Source organism: Cygnus olor, chromosome 6, assembly GCF_009769625.2.
Source record: "Cygnus olor isolate bCygOlo1 chromosome 6, bCygOlo1.pri.v2, whole genome shotgun sequence".
NCBI classification, from domain to species: Eukaryota; Metazoa; Chordata; class Aves; order Anseriformes; family Anatidae; genus Cygnus; species Cygnus olor.
The window spans coordinates 32,630,730-32,654,636 of NC_049174.1; the positions used below are offsets into that span (position 1 = coordinate 32,630,730).

A 23,907-nucleotide genomic window follows, 5' to 3' on the forward strand; every position below is an offset into this window, starting at 1 on the left:
GATTACAACTTCCATTTTTGTAGGGTATAAATGTCCTTTGCATACTATTTTAAAAGTTTTTTCTCCGGTGGACCCTGCCTTACATATGTCCTTTTGCCTTGCCAGAGCCTTTTAAAAGCTTAATCAAGTTATGGGGAATGTTATCATCCTGTTATCATCCTCGTTGCTAAACCACTCTCCATTGCATGATTTTTCTAAAACGCTCAGCAGCGTAAGAAGCCTCACTTGTTTCGCCTAGAAGGCAGAGGGAGAGAAATGAGTCTCTGTATAACTGCAGCTTTTTATTGTTGCCAGGCTAGTTCCTCAGGCTAACTCTAGGAATGTTCTTCCACACTACACAACATTTCTTTTAAGTGATACACGTCAAGTGAGACTTTGGTCCCAGGAGACTGCCTAGCAGTCTTCAAATTGCTTGTTTAGCTGTCTCTTCACTTTACTTTTTGGAGGCAACTTTGATGGCAAGATACTAGAAACAATGAGACCTGATTAGGTATATAAGACTCAGTAGCAGATCTTCGAATGTGAACTTGCCCTATGGAGGGGAAAAAACATGCAGAGACGTAGGATTTGTTGATGTCTGGAGACATCCTAGCCTATTTCTGATTCCGTATTTCCCCACACTGTGTTGAATCAGACTTGAGGCTAGGAAAAATATTTTTAATTCTGTAATACTCCCATGGGTGATAATGTAAAATCTGTTTTCTTATCAGATCATGCTCCTGTGGTTTTTGTCACTTATGTTGTCAAATACTCCTATGAAATTCCCCTGACAATAGATCTTACATCAACTTGGGTAATTACTCAGACAGTCTTTGCTTTGGCGGAACAAGCATTGCATCATTCATCTGAGGATCAAAACCCTTCGGCTAAACACAAAGGAAGTCTCGCAGCCCCAAGCCTGTCAGGAGGCAAACACTGCTGAGGCAATTTTGGTAAGAGGAGGCGCACACAGTTAAAGACCCCCTCACAGACCACACCTGGGGGACATGGGGGCTGTGGGGCCGGCATCTGCTAGGCAAGGCCTGGTGTGCGCTGACAGGGCCGTCCTACAGTGGCGGCATCTCCGTGAGACCCTGTGCTGACACGCACGAGGCTGGTGAGCTCAGGGACAGCCCAGCTGTGCTGCTGCCAGGACGAGACAGCTCGAGCCGAGCAGGTAAGTCTGCCTGGCTTTATGCCTCCATGAGCCTACTGGTTGGGGTCCCAGGCAATTCAAGCACAGTGCTCAGAACCAGGGCCCTCTCCTCCGGGTGAGGTAGGTCTCTGCTTGCAGGGCTGATGTGCCACATCTTAAACGGGCACACGAGTCTGCCAGGCAGTTCGCTTTCCTTTCATAACACTGCCCTTCTTAGAACTGCTGCTGGATCTTCTCTGCACACCCTGCACTAACGTGATCTCAATTTTGAAGATGACATACAACAGCATAAATACAGTACAGGTCATTTTCACTTTTTGTGACAGGGAGGATGAAAAGATACCTGATCCTGACTGAATTACAATGTGTGGTGCCAGACTGGCCTCACCTAACGTTTACACCAACAAACCACCTCCCTAAATATATGCGATGATTTGATATACCGATTCCCTACATGGAAGAAAAGCATTGATGTGACAACACAAAAGCCAGGTGAATGACTGCAGACTTATTCCCTATCTGCAAATTTTGTAATGGCAGTATCTTTAGTCTCATCAGGTCTAGGAAAGGAAATATAACTGATTCCCTCCTCACCTGATCATCTTCCTCTGTCTTAAGGAAGGCAAGGAAAATAGCAAAAAGGAGGTGAGGTTTCTGTGCTTGATACCTCATAATTGAATTTCGCTCTCTAAAATATGAATGGTATCTACAATCGCTGCTTTTTATCACCTTCCCACACAGACAAGCTTGGGGCAAAGTTTATCTTCCTATCTTTGGGTAAGAAGTTTGGTACCCAGTATAAGCTAGTTGTGCAGGCTCCCTGTCTCTGGTCAAGGCAAGGAAACAAGTAGTTCCACCGGTAAATACCTCTCTACCACTTTAAAGTCTTTGGTTGCAGCTCTTCCCAACTAATAATTGGTCCCAAATCATTATCTTAGTGGTTTTTCTTTTTTCTTTTCTTTTTTTTTTTTTTTCTCACATGTGATAGGCAGAATCCTTCCCTAAGCACATCCGATAACGTGGAAAAGATTAGTTCTCTGTGAAAGCACAGTGCAGAGTCTCCCTTAAGCTACTTTAGACATTTAAGTACAGACAGTCTCTTTTAAGAGAGGCTCCATTTAAAAGCCCACATAATTAAGATAGAACAAAGCAACTACAGAAAATGATTCAAAGAACCCAAATCAGGCACCTAAACTTCGCTGGTGTGTTCTCCAAGAGCTGCCTAAATAGCTGAACAGTGTCAAGCGCCCAGTGTGCAGCCAATTCATACCCTAGCTCACCACTTACTGATCTCCGTAGGAGACAAGCCACAAGCAGAACTAGCTCATGCCTTTCTTTGTTTTCCTCTTTCTTGCGTTTAGTGCAGCCTGCAGAGGTGACTTTAACTATTGCTGTAATTCAGGGATGCTGGAACATCCTCCATAGTATCAGCTTACTACTCTGGGATCCTAGAGGATGGCAAATGGTGTGCAATTACCAAACTTTCTTATTGCTGTTACTAGCCCATTTGTGGATATTCCACTCTCTTTAATATGATGCATTTGAAGGCTTGTGAGCACAATGAGATAATCATATAGCATTAACTCCCAATCAGCTTACTCATCTGTAAAAAACCTTCAAATTTATCTGGGAATGCCGCCATGCCAGTCCCAAATGTAAGTACGGCCAAAACAGTAGCAACTTCTCTAATTTTTCCTTTTCCTGTATTTGCCAACAAGCTCTAATATCTACTTGAATTGCAAGACACGGTGATTTGAGCACTGCATCTCCTTCATCAATCATCCGTACAATGCATGCAAACTCTGCTGTTTTGAGTAAGACCATAACGTCATGTTGCACCTACAAGCCTCTTCAGTTACTTGAGCTGCTTAGTTAAATTGTTGATGTAGTTAACATAGTAGTTGTGATAGAAATGTCAGATTTCTCATGTATGTCATCACAACTGAGGGAAAGCAAGAGAATTTAGAAACTTGTGATGGGTACCAGCCCCTTTCATGAATGATCTTTTCTTTAAAAGTGCTCCTCAAGTTATTCCTTCAGATACAACCAAGACGTATCACAGAAAAAATGTGTGTGATGGTTGGTTACGGACAGAAAAGAAAACACATTTTTCATGATGCTTTGGGATCATAAGGATGATTAAGTAATAAAGTCTCTGAACAATGCCATTACTTCTCCAAGTGAACAAAGAAGGCAAAAAAAAAGACTTGTATTGCTTCTCATTTGATCATAAAATAAGTCAATAAACAATAGGCTTGGGTGAGAGAAATTCATCTTGTTTTCTGGATTCTTATAAGAAAAAAAAACGAGCTTTTAAAATCTGAGCAGTAAATTAATTGAAATATGAAATATTTTTTTCATTGAGAAAATACGGTAGCAATCACGATGTCAGAAAACTGCTCAAGGTGCTAGCAGGTAACTGCCACTAGCAGGAGAAGCAGCTGTGCAATGTAGGTCTCTCTGAAGTTTCACTGAATTGGTGTCTTTCCCACGCTGTGACTGCAGTGGACTTTGGCACTGCATATGTTTTATTAAATCAGAGAAGTTCCTGTTTAATTAAAATTAATTTAATTGATACATATAAAAATAATTGTTTCTAGTTCTGAAAATCCTACATGAGGAAAATACACCATGGCTGTTAATTTAACTGAAAGTTTTGTCCACGACTCAATGTATTTTATTCCTTTCTTTGACACTATGATTTGCTTTTCTTGTCCAAGATACTGCAGTGTACAAAAGAATGACATTATTCTGGAATATGTTTCCCAGGTCAAAATAAATGTAACATCAAATTGGTTTTAGGGCCAAGAGAATTTAACCAGGATGCTGTTTAAGACTTTGCAGATAAGGAACTGGAACAATAAATACTTCTTCTTTCAACGTGTAGAAGCGTTTTTGATTTCTCAAACTGTCCATTCAGTGTCCCTTTATTATAGGAATTGCCCACTGATCGTTTCCCCTCTGAAACTCCTTCTGTGCAATACTTTTTGCTGATAAAACTTGTGTGTATACTCTGGGGGTAACACTGGTGAATAAGTTCGGTGAGAAGGAGACAACTCAAATGAGATAAGTCCACGCTAACAGAGCTCCCTGCCAGAATGACTCATTAGAGCACCCAGTCTGAAGCCACTATCTTACTGGTGCTGTACAGTCCAATTTAATTGGACTAAGAGACTGATACAGCACACTGCTCTTTCGACAAGCAGAGTAAACTCATTCTGTCCATCACGACACTTGTGTTTTTTTTTTTCTTAAGGCTTCACACACACCATTTGGGAAGGAAATTCAAAGCACATAACATTTCCTTTTTCAAAATGTCAAATATTCCGCATGAAAGCTGCATTTCCCCCCCCCTCAAAATGTATCTGTTGTTTTTTTTTTTTTTTTTTAAGAGTTGCTGGCTGTCAGTGTCTTGGTAACTGGTGTCCCCCCTCTTTGTGGGTAAAGTTCCAGATCACACAGTTCTAATTTAAACAGGCTGTGGATCTTCTCAGATTGGACAAATTACAGCTGAGAAAAATTTGCCGTTCTGGTTCAAACAAGGAGTTCGGGGCAACCTACTTTTCATGGTTACCGCTTCTCATTTGTCATTTTGAAAAGTTTAATACTAATAGGCAAATCTCTAGCACTTTATTGAGCTTCCACTGCTCACTGAGAGGCAATGCTGTTTTGAGAGCTATTTCAGATCCTCAAAAGTAATCTCAAAACCCCCCCACCATAATGCATGAAAAAAGTTAATGCTGAGTTATACCTGTTGCCTGCCAGTTTAATGATGGATTTTCACAAGGACCCTAAGGCTATTTTAATGAGTTTTGTTTAAGCCTTGGTGCTGATTGGGTGCATTGCAGAGATTTGTCGTGTACAACAAATGCACAAGAAGAATGAATTAAAAGCAGACACAACTCTGAGCAACTTTTCTGTAGTGGAACCAAATCTAATTGCTCCATTAATAGCAAAATACCTTGGCCTTCAGAAGGCAGAACTCATTTTATGTATATATCTACACATATATATACTTATATAATTCATCTCATCTACATAATTAAGCTATGAATCTGTAAAAGTTCAAGGTGAGGAATTAAGTGGATGCTCATATTATTTTCCTTCATCTATCCTTCTTAATGCTCTTCTCCTACTTTTTTTTCCCCTTTTCTTCTTCCCAACTATGAAAATAGATTCTTTAAAAATATTCTTTCTAATATGGCTCAAATATATTCAGATTGAATCATATTCTGGGTACCAGTAAAATCTGGTTGATCGGGAAATGAGGCTGATACAGATTTCAGAAGTTTGTGAGTCAATTTAATATTCAGTTAAGCGGGGTTTTTATGCCAGCAGAGCTGGCATAAACAGGGGCACTGCCAGTTTGTTCCACACATTCCTTCTGCACACTTGGCCCAAATTCCTGAAAGCTCTAAGACTCTAACTTTGGTTAGAGTTAATCACCTCTGAAGTTGCAATGCACTGTGATTCTCTGAAACCGAAAACTGGGGTCTGGGAAGAGATAAAAATTCTTTTCACTTCATGAACTACATCAGTATGCTACAAACGGCAGCTCATTCATTATTTTCTGCTACCACCTTTGTTTATACTGTAAGGTACCCAAAATTGCTTAGGCATGGAAATAAAAGAGCTTGCATTTAAAAAGAAGAAAAAGAGCTGGGGAAAGAGCTGGATAATATGGAGGCAAAATGATAACAGTGGATCATGGCTGGGTGTCTGTGCTTTCAGACAAGTAGGCTTGTTAAAGCCAAGGAGAGACCAAGTGAGAAAAAAGTGTGAGAACGAGAGGAGAAGGCATGAGAAAAAAGAACAGGTTGAAGGGGTGCTTTTCAGGAATGTTGAGACTGCATGATACCAGGTTCAGCATTTTTATGAGATAGAAATAAGAAGTGGGTTCACATAAAATAATGGGAGAAAACTAATTTGGTTTTGTTTAGCATCAAGATCCACCGATCAGATTAGGACTGATCACAAAAATAATGTTTAAAACTCTCAAGTCAGGAGTACCAGAGCTACCATCAAGTACATTGCACCAGAGCCCAGAAGGTAGCTGCCTTCCATAGCACAGTCTCATTCATATTTTCAGGAATACTACTTCAGATGTTGAAGTCATTTACTGCATGTTGTGCTACACATATTAGCTAACTATGTATGAAAGAGCAGCTTTAAAAGATAAATTCTGCGTTTTCTTGCTAGCCTTAAATGTCAACTCCTCTTTAATGGCAGAGTGCTAGCTCTAGACTGTCTCTAATTGTCAATTTTGGAAGTCTAATTCTATGACAGACAAACATCACAATGTAACATCCCGTTCTAAAAATATTTAGATCTTTACTCTTCTGGATGTCAAGCTGGTTTTTTAGGTCTGCCTGGTTTCAGTAACTAACCAACACATTGAGGAGAAAACAAGCAGCAAGTAAAAATCATGAAGAAAATGAGAAGTAATATAAAAATCATAGCAACTCACACTTGGGCTCTCTTTGCCCCTGCTGTCTTTACTGGAAGGTCCACTCAGCTGCTCAATTAAACTGTAATGTGCTAATTGTTCAGGTCCATCCTCTCCAAAATGGCCATAGAGACTGTGCTGGTATAAATCCAAGATTGACATCGGGTTCCCCAGATTTGACTTTCTCTGCTTCTGTTTTTCCTGCTCAGCTGTAAGAGTTATTAAAAATAATGTTATTATGGCTTATTTACTTGATGAAACACAGTCTAAATATACTGTAATGTAATTTTACAATTTCAAAATGTATTTCAAGTATTTTAAGGTATCTGGAATTCAGTGGTAATAAAAAACATTAGAATACTAGCTGCTAATTCCCCAATCAATACACATACACAGGACTGTTCATATTTAACATTCAAGGTGAAAGAGATGGTATGAGAAAGCCAAAATTAATTTCCTTTCTTTTCTAAATGTGGACAAGATGGTTAATTTGGGAGGATTGTTCCATTTATTTATTTGCTGTAAGTTTTCATTCTCCTCTCTTAATAGCTTTCCAGGGCAGATATGCTAAGCTGCTTTAGCATGTCTTTCAGTTTGAAGTTTGACTATTTCTGATAATTCTTTCATTGTAATTGCATTTTAGCTAATGAAAACAACAGTATAAAAATATATTAGCAAGGTTAAAAAACAGGCTCTGTTCATTTGTTATAGATCCTATTGTAATACAAGAATATGAGGAGTAGAACCTCAGTTTCCAAAGTCCAAAGCTCAAAACTCATACTGAAGATCAAAAACAAAGAAATTTTCTGCAGCTTCAATAAAAAGCAGAGGGGATAGAGGCTTGACTGATCATTAGCTTCTTTCCTCACACTTCTTGTTACACAAACTTCAACTCTATCTTATAACCTATAACATTAGAAGAGCCTCTGCCTCCAGAGCCTAAAGAATCTCATCAGAATAAAACCTCTATGAAACTGGAATCAAAACATTCTCATGGTTGAAACAGAAGAAACTGGAATATTTGGACGATTCCCTGCTATTCTACTGACTTTCTCCGTAACACTGGGCAAAGTACAGGGAGTCTCATCCAAAGCCCACCAAATCAATGAAGGTCTTATCACTGACTTTTAATAGTCTTTGCATTAGGCAGTCAGTCTCTCAATCTTTCAATTTCCTGCTCATATATGGAAAATGAAAATCACTCTAACATTATAATACTGCTACAAGGAAAGTTCATTAATGTTTTGAGGACTCGTCTAATAAACATAATTATCTATGCATATTAAAATATACTCAGTGACTTGGTTTGCTGCAGCCCCTGCCCCTGTCTCATGCGGATGTTTTGAGGCCATATCACTTGTGTGCACAAAGAAGTCAAGATCTTTGAACACAGCATGGAATAAAGTATTGTTAATAATCTGATGTGGCAATTGCATTTATAGAGCACAGAGCAGAAACCCTGTTCAGAAAGAATGACCATGGCAGAAATAATTTTGCAATAATGCTTTGTAATTTTCTTTTCTATTTGTCTCAGTCACAACTATGAATTTTAATTCTCTTACTAGACAAAAATTTGGACGTATACACAAAATTAATGGTTTGCTGTGTAAAACGGTGATTTTAAGTCATGCTTATGTATCACTAAACTTGGAATCTGCTGTCATTTAACGCAATTGCTTACACATGATAAAATCCTTTCTTTTTCAAACTGTGATCAATACTGAAAGAATTCCTTATATACCCCTTTGGAAAAAAAAAAAAAGCAAGAGAATGTGATTTGTAAAAAGCAATTCAGTAACAAGAAGTGTTTATTGGCTGAGTTAAATTACTTCCAATGTTTCATACAGATTAAATATAGAACGTTACAGGAATAATGTAAATAAATGGTCCTAGCTTCCTACTTTGCTCTTTCTGTGGTGGAATCACACAAAATGGATTATTTCTGAAAATGCCAAATGTTTAAGTCCAACTCCCAGCAGACACTAAAGAGCACAGTATGCCTGTCTACAGTATCTAACAGTCCACGGCATTTTTAATGCATTCATCGCTGCAGTATCTACTGTAGGTGCTAATCTCTGCTAGGTCAGGCTCACTGCTGTGCTGAGAGCCGGCACAAATCCTCTGTATCGCTGAAGTGCTGCTTAAGCTCTCAGGGCTTCAGTGGTAGCTGAGACCTTGCACTGGCCTTTGCACTTGCCAGAATTCATCACCAGCAGGGAAGCCATCAGCTGCATAGGATATCAGCCACTGTCTCCTCCCGCTCCCAGGGGACACCCATCTGCACTGAAAGGTGGCTGGCAGCATGGCAAGCTGGTGGTCATGACAAGACAGCAATTTCCCGGGTTATTAAACACACAGAAAACTATTATCTCAAGAACTTTGCTTAAGGTGCTTTCATCTACTGGAATTCAGTAAATTCCAAATTGCTATCAGTTGCTGCAAAAAGGTTTGATACTTGAAAATGGCAATATATACATGGGGGACATTGAGGGAAACCTCACTATGGCATCACAACCAACATCATTTTGATGTAGAGGCTGGAAAACTATGGCCTTGATCATTGGGTTATTACAACCAGCTAATAAAATTAAAAAAAATAAGGGGGAAGGTATCTTTATAGTCACCTTTTAAATTCTGTAATAATGTAACAGAAGACTTTTTACCTACACTGAAGCATTTTATGCATAAAAACCTACAAGTTAAGCCCTTGCCAGCAAAAACAGTGGAAGAGGGGAAAAAAAGATACACAAATAGAATAAAAAGCAAAAAGCAATAAAAAGTTAATAGAAAATTAGACTGAAGTAAGATCTGGGGTTAGAAAGTGAAAATTAGAGACTCCAATGAAGGACATTATCTGTTGCTGAGTCAGTGTGGAGATGAGAGATACACATTTCTTATTTACAAATTTTCAATTACCTTGTTTGTTGCCCTTTGTTAACTCTACTAATGTCTCCTCTGTGGTTCGAAAATAATTTGTTTCATACTCTGGCTCCGGCTCAGTGTCACTGCTGCTGGCAGAATAAGTGCACACTCTCAGAGCTGTGTCCTGTACAAATAAGGGTATTGCAATCACTCAGATGATGCCAATCATCCATATTATATATTCATATATACATCAGAATAAATTAAATAAATTAATAAATTAATAAATATACCACAATAAATAAATTAATAAATTAAATAAATAAAAATTAAAAAACAAAGATATATATAAATCAGATACCAAAATAATGCAGAAGATGGAATGAGGAGTGGAACAGTTTATATTCTTCATGCAATGGAAATGGATAATTCAATTGGTAAAATGTCTGCTTTACCAGTTTAACTAGCCACTTATCCTTCAGGTAAGTAATCAGCTACCACCTACTGTCCTAACTTCAACTGCCTATCCATGGCTCACTGTGTTTTTCAAACAGCAATATTAATTTCCCCATCTTCCCAGCCATGGTGCAGCTTTTAACTGATGCAGAAGGCCATTCACTTGAGAGGAAGTACATAGCTGTGAAGTGGGTACCAGACCTGAGGATACCTGCATGCAGCCAGATATGCCCAGCACTACTCTACTACTAAAACTGGGAGGGTGCAAGTCAGCTGCAGTCCCAGAACCATTTAGATGCAGCCACGCTGCTACACACACACTAAGCTCCTGACTCTGAAGCAGACTAATTACCCATGCATCATGTTAACGCGTTTTTGGGTCTCGTCTGTCGCAACTGAGGCAGGGCGAATATGACAGTAATGTGGTTGTGACTTGGAAGCCAGCATGTTGCACCACGGAGGGTTCACTGCCAGTTTACCAATAATAGACAAGACAAGCCATGGTTTTCACTCTATTTCTGTCCTAGATATCCAGAGCATGGGCTATATAAAAATGGGAGATACTCCAGTCAGTAAATAAATGGATGAAGCAGACATGCAAAAACGTCGAGCAACAAAAGGTTTTTAGCCGCTTACAATGCAAGTCTTATTAGCTAAAAGTCTGACAGCTTCCTTGCCTTAATGCCCTCTTTCTTGAGAGGGTTGTTCTCTTTACTTGCTAACCTGCTGACCCTGTGCTTCTCACAGGACTTGGCAGCCTGGTGTTCCTGAATATGAATAACAACCATCAGCAGTAGCTTTTACACAGGTATGTGTATTTGCCCGTTCTTTCTGCAGTTTTCTTGAAAATGTCAAAGGACAGACAGATCACTGCAGGGATTAACCAAAACCCCACAGAAACACGTAAGAAGACTATTTTCTCTTTCACAATACTTTCTCAGCACAGCTGCTCAAACACTCATACTACACAGCCAAACAGAAAAGGAAACCTAGACCTGGGAAATAAAACCAAAACACAACAGATCTGAATCTCCAAAGGAAAGCAAACAAGCAAGATCAAGTTCCTAGAAGAGAAAAACAGGGTAAAAAGGTCTCGATTTCCTTGCCTATAAAATGGCTGTGCATTTTAATTAATCATGGTTTGCAAACCATGAGGACAAAGTACCTTTTGGTGCTGTATTATTATTAATAATAAATAATGAGATTGCTAATGAAGGTCAAGAAAATAAATGTAGCTATTAGATTGTTAGTTCTCTCCACTGTATTAATAACATTCACCATTTCTGACTCTTTATACCACAATACCTATCTCATTTAAGAGATGACACTTCTTAAGTTATACCTTTGTTTTAGTAGTTTTCTTGGTGGTCCAGCCTGGAAGAACTTTTCTATTTTCCACAGTTTCTTCGGTAAGCTGTAATGAGGCAGAGGTCACAGAACTTGGTTCTTGTTCACCTTGCTTTGCAAGGTTAATTATTCCTGAATTAAGAGAGACATTATTTAAACTGTAGGCCTCATCAGCATCTTGAGTGTTTCAATTATAATTTGGTAAAAAATGGGAACTAATCATGATACTTTTATTGTGTCAAATAGTATCTTACTATTCAAAGGAACTACTTACCTTTTTACTGAAATAATTCTAACAATGATAGTGGCAGAATTTGATCCAAAGCCTTTTCCAGTTAACGAGAGAAGAGGAAGGCATGGACTTAAATCCCTCTTTTAGTTTTACAATATATGTTCTTTCAAATAAGAAAAAACATTCAATAACTACTTCCAGGCATTGTAGGATCTGCTTTGCTATTTTATGTTCTCAGAGAGAGAACAGCATGTTAACATAAATATAATTAGAAGTACCTTTCTAGCAGAAATTCTCAATCAGCTAGCCTTTTTATTTGCTATATTTGCACTATGCAAAATCAGAACATCGAAGAAGATCTATGGTGCACATGGAATCAAGTGATAATTGTAATTTGGAAGAAAAAATGAGGGAGAGGAGAAGATTCAATTGAAAATATTCTAGTAAAGAATGAGTTGACTTCACTGTCTGGTGTATACTACTTTTTTTTAACATCTCTTCATGACAATTTAATTAAGATACAAACCTTGCAAGGTTGGTGCAGTGAATATTAGCATTAAGATCAGAACAATCTTACTGCTACTGACTTCTTATGAAGCAATTCAGTGCTTGCAGTTTCTATTCAATTTGTTATAATGACAGTGTTTAATCATGGAGTCTACTCTATAGCACAATGCTGAACTGAGGTCACACATGTGGCTATTCAAGCATGTAGCATATAATCTATAACTAAGATTTCTCTTCTGAATCCTTCTTAGCCGTACCATTAATTAACAGTACATTTATTTAAAAAATTCTAAGTATTAAAATATCTTTTATTTAGCTTTGATTTGAGATGAGCAGGGGAGACTGCAATGAAGCATACCATGTGTGTTTGCAGTCTATTATACCATTACAATACTGCACTGGGAATATTGCTAAAACAACCAGTTCTAAGACGTTTAATTAGAATTCTTCTGTTATGCATCTTATGAACATATTAAAGAGCCTTCTTTCCTCCTAGGCTCAATATGCATCAACTCATTAGCAGAACATATTTGATGGTCTTAAACTAAGCTTAAACTTTATACTTAACCTTACATGTTAATTCTATGGAATCTTTCTTGGAGCAATACAGATTTATGGAAGTTAAGCATTTACAAGTTGTTATATGGGCAAAAAATACTTATGTTGACAGTGTTAACAACCATAACACCAGTGACATTGCATTTGATCAAGATTTAAAAAAAAACACTCTTCCCCATTAAACCAATTACATTTGCCGAGTTTTGTTCCATACCTATCATACATGAAAAATTGTTTTATGAAGCTAAATGCTATAAGTAATGATTTCTAACATTATTGGCATATATATTAGTTGCTCAAAAACCTTCAAAAATTTATACAAATTGTCAGTGTGCATTTATAAGGAATTGCACAAAGTTAAATAGAACTATTTACTAATACGAAGTTATTTGTTGATGTTTTGCTGAATTGTTATTCCGTTTATTCCTTTGTCAGCTTTTGTTTTATACTTTATAGTAAACATCTACTTGGCTGATAAGTTAAAGTGAAGTACTTTATGTTCATATACATAAATATTTGTATAATGTAGTAAAATAACAGGAGTCCTCTTTGAGGTCAAGGCCATATATTCAGTGGGATAGAATTTATGCACTGAGGCCAAATGAATATTTATCCTTACTCTGGTTTCAAAAGCAAGTCTTTATGAATGTGTCTTTTCTATGTCACAGCACAGCTATGCATTGTACTTTGCTACAAAGTCTGATCCTGAATACTGCTGAACATCTGCATTCTTATTCAATTCAAATTCCAAAGCTGGCATATGTTTTTTCGTCAAGTACTGTTTCTTGAGAAAAGGATTTAAGTACTTAACGCATTTTTCTTCCTCAGTTACAGATAAGCATTATGTGTAGCAAAATTTCCATATGGCTCAGGTCACAAACTTGTTAACCTTATGCATTCACAGAAAGAATATTTTCTGCTCTGCATTTAACATTTCTGTTATCAATCGTCATTATTGTAGGATTTCTGCTAATCAAAACAGACATCAGGACAGAAATAATGTGATTTTCAGTGTAATTGACATTTTACCTGAGGAAGCTGGTTTTGGAAGGCGACTTTGAAAAGGTCGTATACCTTTGGCAGTCATGGCCGGATCAGATGTTGAGTGACTAATTATGCTTTCCACAGACTCCTGACTCTTAGCTGTTGAAGGCACTTCTCGCTCAAGAGTTTTGGCTCTTACTGAAGGAGCTGAAAGAAGAACTTGCTCAGACGGTGCAAGGGCTTCTGTTTCCAAGGTCGATTCTTGCTTAGAAATGTGTCGCCCTGCAGATCGGTTCCCTGAGTCAGGGAGGGGGAAGGTTCCGATCCCGCTGTCCAGTGTCCTCATCTGGCAGCAAGACTCTAAGACACAGGAAAATTGTGTGACAGGGTGGAGCTAAAGGAGTCGCTGGTTCTTAAAGACAGTGAAAGGGTCTACGGGAAAAAAGGGCATCTTCAAGGGAAGGTTTCAAGGGGAAAAAAACATTTTGCATTTTGTGAGTACACTGTTACCTGTCATTTGCATGCTTTTGACACAATACATCTATTTAAGTGTGTGCAATGAAATACCATTTTCAGGTGCAATGAATCTAACATGCCAAGACACTGAAACTGGCCTGCTGAAGACTTATGATGTGATAATGAATAGGAAGGGCATTGTCCTAGAAAGTGATTACAGCTGGAATTTTAAATGACTTAGTTTGAAGACCCACAGAAAGTCTGGAGACCACCAACGTGAGGGATTAAATAGGGTAACATACCCCTTGCTAAATTGAACTACACCGCGCAAAGGCTTGGCTTCTCCTTATTTCTGTTTACTTCATTGTTTCTCTTAAAAGAAGAAATGTGTTCACCAAAATCTGTCATTTATTCTTACCAAAAATTAATTTATATATTTCCTAGAGATACTGGTCTCTCAGAGCTTCCTCATATACTTGGATAGCAACAGTTATGCCTTTGTTCACCTTGTCACACTCTGGATCGGCACATCCCACTTTGGGTAAGTGTACATCTTACAACACAGTGCCAGGCAGGGATACCTTGAGAACTTGGTTTGGAAGCAGGATGGTCACACACAGCTCTTCAGCTAATTCACCCTACTGGAAACATATGCTGCTAAACAAGGAATAGCAGAAGATGCAAGCGCAGATACATGCCCATTGCTTTTCCAGCACCTAGTATGTAACATCACCATCCTGCCCTGACATTTTCTGCTCATTCCCAGTGACTTGCCTTCTGTTTGTAAATTGAACAAACAATGTTGAAGAGACCATGATGGCAAAGTCCTTTTGAGATGTATAAACATCAAGAAGGGAACTTCAGCACTAATGGTTGGAAAATGAGCATAATGTAGGTTAAACATCTGGAAACATCCCTTGACAGCAAGATCTTCAGTCTGTGGCAGACACTCCCAAAGGAAGTAGAAGAATTTCCTTTGCTTGAACAATTTAAGGCTACACTGGATAAAAGACATACTGCAGTGAACAACTGTACTCTAGCAGGAGATGCAAAATATGACCCAATACATCTTTTCCATCTCTGCTTCCTGTGTTCCTGAGTATTGATTTTTTTTTTAATGATATCCCCATTTGTTATGTAAGTCTGTTGTAGTTAGCAGCCCTATGTCAAATCATTTTTGTGATTTTTTTCCTCTGTAGTGTTTCTAATACTCTGAGAAATTTGGAAATATTTCTCTTCTACAGTTTTTCCTATTTCTTTTCTAAAAAAGAACATTACCATGGTCATTTTCCATTAATATCTTAGTCTCAATGGGCCTTATATGATAGCACGTAAGGAATTACTTACAAATAAATGCTTATTTATGTTTCTTGGTTCTTGTCAAAAGAGGAGCAATTTATACTTTCATGGTGCTCATTATCTTATCCTAGTAATTCTTAGTCTCTTGAATGCAGTTTTCCTGATAACATTTTAAAGAAGTGAAGTATCTTCTCCACTCATATTAAAAATGAAGGATTTAGAATCATAGAAAGATTGGAAGTCATATTGAGCACTTTTACCTTACAAGGCCTAGTTGAGCTGCATCAACAAAACCAACAACTATGCCCTGTTTTAAAAGGGTAACAAGTGACTCTGATTTCTCTCACAGAATTCCTACACCACAATTAGTTCTTCCCACTGGTAAAATGAGATAAGGTGTGGAAGCCGTGGCCAGCTGGCAACTACATTTTCCATCACATTTTTGAGCTAATGTGCCATAATGATTTTAGAAGTTTCTGAAGGTTGTCCAGGAAATGTGACAAAGAAGAGAATTATATTTGGATCTGCTAAGTCACGGGGAGGTTTCCAACTACTGAAACCTTGTACAGTATTAGTCCTTACCCTAAGATATTTTTTTGTTTCTTTTCGCATAGTCAAACACCTAGCTGGAAGTGGGTGAACTGTTCCTCTTAGGATAAAACAGAGTACAGAAAAGTAAGTTAAAACGTTAGGTGTCTGTCCTTGCCATTTACACTGTAGATAAATAAACTTAAAAAATGCATTAGCTCATGGACTGGCAGCGCTTTAACTAATGATTATCAGTGACAAAGTCTGCAAGTAAAGAAAAATATAAGATAAGAAAGGACCTCCAGCAGTTTCTTCTTGACCAGAAAGAAGACATTCATGCAACACTGGTTTATTGGAGATGCAGAGCTCTTCAGCAGACCTGGAGTAAACTAGAAGCACCACAGAAAAGAACATCCTGAAGGCAAAAATCAGAAGAGAGATCCCTTTGCTGTCTGTATGGCTAATGCCAGACCCGATTCCACAACTCAGTTTCACAGGACTTTGAAAGATTTTGTAGCATTGTTTCCTTCCCAAGCATTCTCTAACAAACTAATAAGGCAGTCCAGTCCTTCCTGCTTACTGCAAGAAAACTGAGTAGACTCAAAATCTGAACAGCAAAGCTATGTCCTTCGCTCAGGGCAAACTGGAAGATGAACTCTGTTTTATCTTCTAAGGTCATGTTTCTTAAATTTGCATAATCTATGTACAAAAGATCTTGTCCTGCCCACGGTTACCTTTTGTATGTCTACGAATGGACCATGAAAACACACAGAGCATAAAATCAAGAGACATGAATCATACTTCCAAGAAAATATGGTCTGCCATTTTAAAAATAATTGTGAGCGTGATAGAGGAACACACCAAAAGCATATCATTTAATTAAAAGGAAAAATAGTTTAAATCAATTCTGCCTTCACTTTATCCACAAGAAAGGAAATACACCATGTGGAAAACAGATTTTTAAAACATCTCACTAATTTTTAACTCTCAACTACAAAGTGCTCTGGCTTTCAAACTGCTCAAAGCTCAGCAGCTCCCACTGTGACACTTAAAGACAAATTTTTGAAAAATCCTAACTGGACTACGCCGAGTAATCCTGAAAAACCTAGTCCTAAATCTACAGAGTACACCACAAAATTCTGTACTAATGTCAACTGTTCACTAACGGAAGTAACTAATCACCCCTTCTCGTTTTATATTCAACAAACAAAGAAGTATCTGTGAGAACAATTTGCATTACTGAATGAATGAACATGCAACATTATCTTGTGTTGTTTTTAAACTTTTATGAAGCAACTGCAAATTCAAAAAGAATATGTTACACATCTCAGTGACAGCTTTCAAACCAATCAGTTCATGGCCCATCTGATTTCATCAGTCGTGCTGACACTTCAAATGGCTGTTATCAGCGAGAGCTGCACAAGACTACATAATGAAAATTTGTAAAAGTAAAATCTCTGATGCTGCAACAGTACTACTTGATAGATAAAAAGTGTTTCTGCAGAACATTAAAGTCTGAAAAAAAAGTGGTATTTGAGCTTAATTGATTTTGCTTGTGAATCTTTCCTGGCAAACAAGGCAAATTCCTTGCCTGATTTTGTTTTGTTTTGCCTCTTTCCCTGTCAAGGAAGAAAGAAGCTCACACAATAGCATTAGCTTTTGTAGTAGGCACAGATAGACTTACCATCTGTCATTTACTGAACAGTCAGACTAGAATCAGAAGACTGAAATATTGAAATAGCCCTTCCCTCCCATCACAGGGATTTGATTCTAGGCAGAAAACAAAGTGCCTGGAAGTCCTACAGTAGAGGAACATATAACTGAAAATGGAAATTAGGAAAGCGTTTAGAGATATTTCTAGGAGATCACGAAATTCCTTACTGCATGGGAATCTTTTGACGACAGGCTGTTGTAAGCGGGATGTGGACAATCTGAGGAAGACCTTCAATGTTGAGAAGCTTTTTCCCACTAAGCGTTTAGAGAAAACATCAGCCAAGAAATTAACACTGAGCAGGAAGTTTTCTGAAAGTTTGCTGAACACCCTACTCCTGAATAAATTTGAGGTTTAATATTTTCATAGGCAAAACAATCATTCAATCATTCAGTCCATGTTCTGCATCAGCTGGACACCATGGGAGTTTGTGCAGTTGGACAGGCTTTGGCACACTGTAACATCACTGGTGTTCCACCAGAATTTTCTGGTATCAATAGACCACCAAACCATCTTCCATATGGAGACAGCACCCAAATTAAATGGAATAAAAAATATCTTTGAAAACTGTGCACTAGTCCAAGGGTATGGGCAAGAGGAGAATAGAAATGGGACATACACTTAGGCTGGTAGGTATCGGTAATTCTGAGAATGACATTTTTTTCAACAGGGAAAAATTACAATAGCAACTCCCTCTGTAGGTTTCTTATGTCTTCCTCCAAAATGCAAAAATTAGAAGTTTGAAATAAACACAGCCTGCTGACAGGAACTGACAACCTAGAATGTATTAGTCACATTCTCCTGAGCATATATCAGTTAAAAATACATCTTAAATACCAGCAACAGATCATTAAACCTAATTATTTTCAAACTTTGTTATTGTTTCTAAAGACACTATCTCTAGCTCAGGACCTATCCTCATTACAAATCATTGTGCTGGCTTGGAGAAAATACCCAGGGAAGCCAACTGCTGGCCTCATTTTTGTGTTCCTCCTGAAGCCTCTGTATTGGTCACTCTAAGGTCAGTGAACAAGAGGAGCTCTCAGTCTCTTACAAAGCACCCTTCTGTGTTCCTCTTTTTACACAACACATGTGAAAGGAAAATCAATTTGGGGGAAAAAATACGAGAAAACACAGAACAGCTACTATGAAGGGAATTGCTTCCAGCACAACACAAGAGACGTGGGTCCAGCCTCCCTCAGGCTAAGCTCTATACTGATACTTAAAAATAGGATATAATTCAAAATACACAATGGACCAAAACCTCTCTCACATTAGGTACATATAAGTATTTCTAGTGTTGAACTTCTGTAAACTTGTATCGAGTCCCAGCACATATCCAAGAGATTTCATGAAGTTCATACAAAAGAAAACACAAAAAATGGTAACACAGCTTTTAAACACAGCTTCTTATACACACCTCTTCTTATACATACCTCTTCAAGATACTTTTACTAAGGGGGATGTAATGCCACATATAATTGTATACAAACTCTTAACTGAATGACTGGAGAGTATTTCAAAATATTTACTCAGATAAAGATTCACATCCTAATAAAGTCCTATCTTAAAAGGGGTTTCAGAAATTATTAGTCTATTCACAAATCACGTCAGTCTTCCTTTCCATAGGGACCGTTATAATTTCCAGAAGTTCATGTATTTACCCACTGTTATTTTGAGCACTTAGTTAAAAGAATATGAGTGTTCTTATTTTGCTTAAATCAAGTGTAAAAATCTTTACAGAAACCACAAGATCCAAAGGTTTATCCATAAAACTAAAGTAATAAGGCCTCGATCAGCAATTGTATTAAGCAGGTATATTGTCTTATGGACACACATAACCTTATTCAAAATGATCGGGCAATTGACCCACTTTGAATTAAACGTAATAATAGTAGACATTTTTGGATGCAGGCACACAGGAAAAGATTTACAGGTCCCACAAGTAGGTCCTACTGTGCTGTAAGTCAAGTTTTGCCTCTTCACCAACTCGTGCTATGACTGACAAAGCCACCTCTCAGCGCTGCTTGAGGGGTCAGGATTTCCAGAAGCAGTTCAGTAACTTCAGCCATCCCCTGTCACTTGGAGTCAGGAGGATACTAATAAAACATATTGACGGATTCCAAGATGCAATTACTGCAAACAGACATAATCTCTACTTCAAACAGTTTCTATTTTAAGGTAGCAAAGCTACAGAAGCGTGTATGTCACTTAACTGTGATGGCCGATCTATCTTAACATCAAAAACGCATTGAACCGCAACAAGCAGGACAATTGTATTTCGGGTCAAAAAAAAAAAAAAAAGATTAAAAAAAAAATCACAGGTCGTTCTGCTTAAACCAGTCTTCCTGTATAATGCTTGTGGCATAGGGACACATTTTCTACTGAAGAAGCATCCCACCTCAGGAAAAGTGTGGAGTTCTCCTCTGTGCTCACCACTACAGCTGGTTGGATATCTTCCTCACATAAATTTTCAAGTTCTGGCCTCCTAAACTGCATATGATTGACACAAATTTCAGCTGAAACTTTTGAATAACAACCAGAATTTTCCACAGAAAGCAGACTTTCAAGAAAAAAATATCAGTCATAAATAGCTCTGTATCAAGAACAGTTTCACTGGGAAATTTCCAGCAAGCTGTTTTCAGAAGTACAGACTCACTTAAGCCTTGAAAGAAGGTTTTGAGAGATATCTAACACCAAGTGGGCTTTCTACAAGGAGTACCTACACCACTAAAAATGAAAGGGCATTAATCCCATCAGTACACAAATTCTAACGAATTATCTTTCTCTGCATTAGAAAGATCAAGACTTCTATTAAGCTGACACGGGGAACCAGAGAATATGTAATTTTTTTTCCTGACACACAAAGGGAGTATCATTTTTCTAGTATTATGAAACACGCCAAATTATTAATTAATACTTTTTATTTTTTTTCATAATAAAATCTCAAATGTAAATAGGTCTCTGCAAAATTGCTTTATCAGTTAATAAACATCTTTAAGCTACATGTGGCATTGGCAGGAAGAACTTAAACTACAGATGGGAAAACAGATCTCTTTATTTGCACATCCTTCTCTTCATCTGCAATGCTAAAGCAACCACAAAAAAAATGAATGTATTTCTGCCAAATCAATGTCAATTTTAAGCAAATTATTCCTTCTGGGTTTACGCCATCATTTGATCCAACAAAGATGAATGCATTAGTGTTTTCTATCTGGATCTGAATGTAACCATTATGCAAACCTACAAAAAACTGAAGGCTATCCTAAGTAAAACTATATAAACCACAAGTTTTCACAGCCCTGACACTCCCCTGGGCGCTGCACTGGTGAAACGTAATTATTTCTAATGTATACTAAGAAAGGGTAAATGGGAGGAGGACTGTGCAGCAGATTTTCAAATAATGAATCTGTAAGTAGACTTGAACTAAATTCATGGCTGTTTGAATCTGGGATTAGAGCTTATGCCTATTTATAAAAGCAATAATAATAATAATAATAAACACTAAATACAGACTTTACCAACTTTACCAATTTAGTATTTCTTCTACTGCTTCTTCCTAAAGTTCTTTGCAAAAATCACTAACCTCAATATGTCATTTGTCCAGCAGTTTGACAGTTGTCTTCACAGTTTTCCATGCCCATAATTGCATCTTTGAAATATATTTCCTAAGTTGAAACATGCAATTGCTGCCTCATTTCAATTCAAGTCCCGTTTTAAAATACAATTCAAAATAAGTCAAAAGATTAGTTTTAATTATTAGTGAGTACCGATAATCCTGTTCACCAGTTTAACAGTTACATATGGATTTTTTTTGCAATAAGCACTTCCAATCTCCCTCCAGCCATTTAGATCCCTTCCTTGCATACTTGGAAAAACTGGTGGTAAGCTATTTTGAGCAGGGTTGTTACACAGAACAAAACTTTAAATAAGTTGTAACAAGAACTCAGATAATGCTTGAAATTTTGTGTTCCACTTCTCTCAGTGTCTGCTAAATACATAGGTGTACCTGCAGCTTCCACATGGTCCTACAACAGACAACTGCTGGAATAATCTCTCCATATTATGTTAGAGTACTTTCTTTTTAAAAATCTATTCACTGTTCTCAGGAGCCAGGATATTAGAAAGAGATATGGTTTTAGTCCTTTAGAAACGACTTTGGAATCTTTAGAATAGAAATACTGAGACCTCCAATTCATGTGAACAGCAACTTTAAGCTCCGTGTAAAAGGTAATTAACTGCAGTCCAATGCAGCCTGGCTGCCAATGAGGCCAGCCTACAAATAACTTGGGGAGCTATCCTTATTCTTAATGGCTGTATGTCCCTTTAGTTTTACCTCTGCAGCTGCCAATCAGCCTTACAGATCTGCAACTATCTTTAAGAAATCCTGATAGATGAGTAATAGTTGACAAAAAAAAAGGAAGTCCTCACACCTGATGCAAGGGGTGAGTCCCAGATAAGCAGCAGATCTGCAGAAATGCAGAAATTTGGCTTTTCCATGAACTTTCATGAAGAAAGAGTGTCTTTATGTTTCCCTTAGTACCCTGAAATGCAAAGGTCAGAAGCCAATAATTGCATGCTGTCTTAAGGAACATCTCAACATGGAAATACTAATTCAAGGCATGGATGGATGCTTCCCTTCATTTCCTGCTGTCTAATAGAAGAGACCCAGAAGAGACTCATCCCCACACTCTGAAATTGTACGTAATAAATCAGCAAAACATAAGAGGCAACCTAAAAGGGCTGCCTCAGCCATGCCTTTTCCATGTAACCACAGGCCTCTCTCTTTTTCTCTTTATGCTTCAGTTCTTCATATTAAAACACCGAGCTAATTGCACCTCCCCATTACATAGTGATGGTGTAAGGATAAAGAACCTCAGAGCTTCGCAGGCAGTGTACAACCACCCTGCAGTCACTTCAATCTGTAATGCTTGTGTGGAAATACCCAAACTCAGTTTAATGCAGCTGTTTTGGAGGCTGTTCAGGAACTGTGCTGCAAAAGACTTCCAAGAAGCATTATGATTATTATTTTTGCTCTTACTATTAGAGGTAGCTGGATTGACTTTAGTTGGGAGCATCTCCATTAGACCACATTTACAGAAGAGCCGAGGGCACACGTAGCATCCCATACACGGGCTGCACAGTGCCCAAGGGAACATTTGCTGCTGGTATTATTTGGCTGGTCCCTCGAGGGCTTGAGTTCACTGACTGGTGCATTTGAAGCCCTTAAGGACAAAGGCATGGAATCGCTGATTTACTTGCACTTAAACATCTCTTATAAACTGGAGTTTGGTTTCACTCATGTTGAGAGACTTTCTTTGATGTTCTATTCCCAACGCACAGGACTAGTGATAGTGTGCAACCATAAATACTCTCGCTGGTAACAGCGACCAATTAATAAGTGCACAGAAAGCTCTGGGTTTTGCAGATACACAGGAGAACATGCTATATTTATTTTAGTAACATCGCTGCTTTTTGTTTATTAATAGAAAACAAGACTGTAATTAAAGCCACATAAATATTAAATGAGGCTTTAAATAATTTATTTTTAGTTCTGCCCTGCAGATGGCTTTACTTAAGGGTACTAGTAATAAACAGTTAAATATATACATGCACACCTGAAACAGCCTGATTTTATTTCTTAATTAATGAAGTGAAAACTCATTAACACAGTGAGCAGAGAGAGCTCTGAGTGACTTTTAGGTGAACTATAATCTTTTAATTTCAGTACTCAAGTTCAGCTCCTCCAAACCAGCTGAATCACTGTGAAAGTAGCTGCAAGGAAGTAGGGGTTGGTGAGAAACCATCATGATTTAAAGCCAGAAGAACGAACAGTGATTTTTTTCAGGAAGTCTGTTTTTTTTTGAAAAAAAAGAAAAAAGAAAAAAGTATGTGATGTTAAATGGTGTTTCAAAAACACCATTAGAATGAGCAGTTTGAAACAACATACTAGATCTCTGCATGTTAAAGACAGTAAGTAAGGAAATAATTTACTATATTTTTTGCTTTTTCTTTTTCTCACAGTGCATTATCCAAACACTGAGAAATTCTCAAGATCATCTAGAATTAAAAACAATGCACTAATTGTATAATTATTATTTCTCTATATTTATTTTTGAAGAGCCTGCTTTTCTATGAGATGCCATAATTACTAATTGCATAATTAAATGTCAACAGTTCAGTCTCTGACTTAAGATACAGATCAAAGCTCCTCAAACGCCATTAAAAATGGCAAAGACAGCATCAAATTAGGAATTGGTATCTCACCCTCAGACTGCAGATTTAGAAAGACATATGCTGATAGAGCTTAAATATAATTGATAATTCAGGTGAAAATGTGTTTCCAATGAAAATTCTCCTAAATGTCATTTTAGAAAAGGAACACA

General features: G+C 37.7%; 1 protein-coding gene across 15 annotated transcripts in view; it reads right to left on the reverse strand.

The window, feature by feature from the left end:
• The window catches only part of NCKAP5 (NCK associated protein 5), a 436,628-nt gene that overhangs the window by 19,153 nt on the left and 393,568 nt on the right, over positions 1–23,907 (reverse strand). For 14 of the 15 annotated variants that reach the window (XM_040560984.1, XM_040560986.1, XM_040560985.1 and 11 more), the window contains 4 exons: positions 13,573–13,887; positions 11,242–11,378; positions 9,498–9,627; positions 6,603–6,790 (listed from right to left, as the gene is read on the reverse strand). In XM_040560984.1, coding sequence (XP_040416918.1) covers positions 6,603–6,790; positions 9,498–9,627; positions 11,242–11,378; positions 13,573–13,887 — 770 coding nt within the window. Of the gene's footprint in view, positions 1–6,602; positions 6,791–9,497; positions 9,628–11,241; positions 11,379–13,572; positions 13,888–23,907 lie in introns of those variants that run through there. The other variant, XM_040560998.1, reaches the window with a different exon arrangement.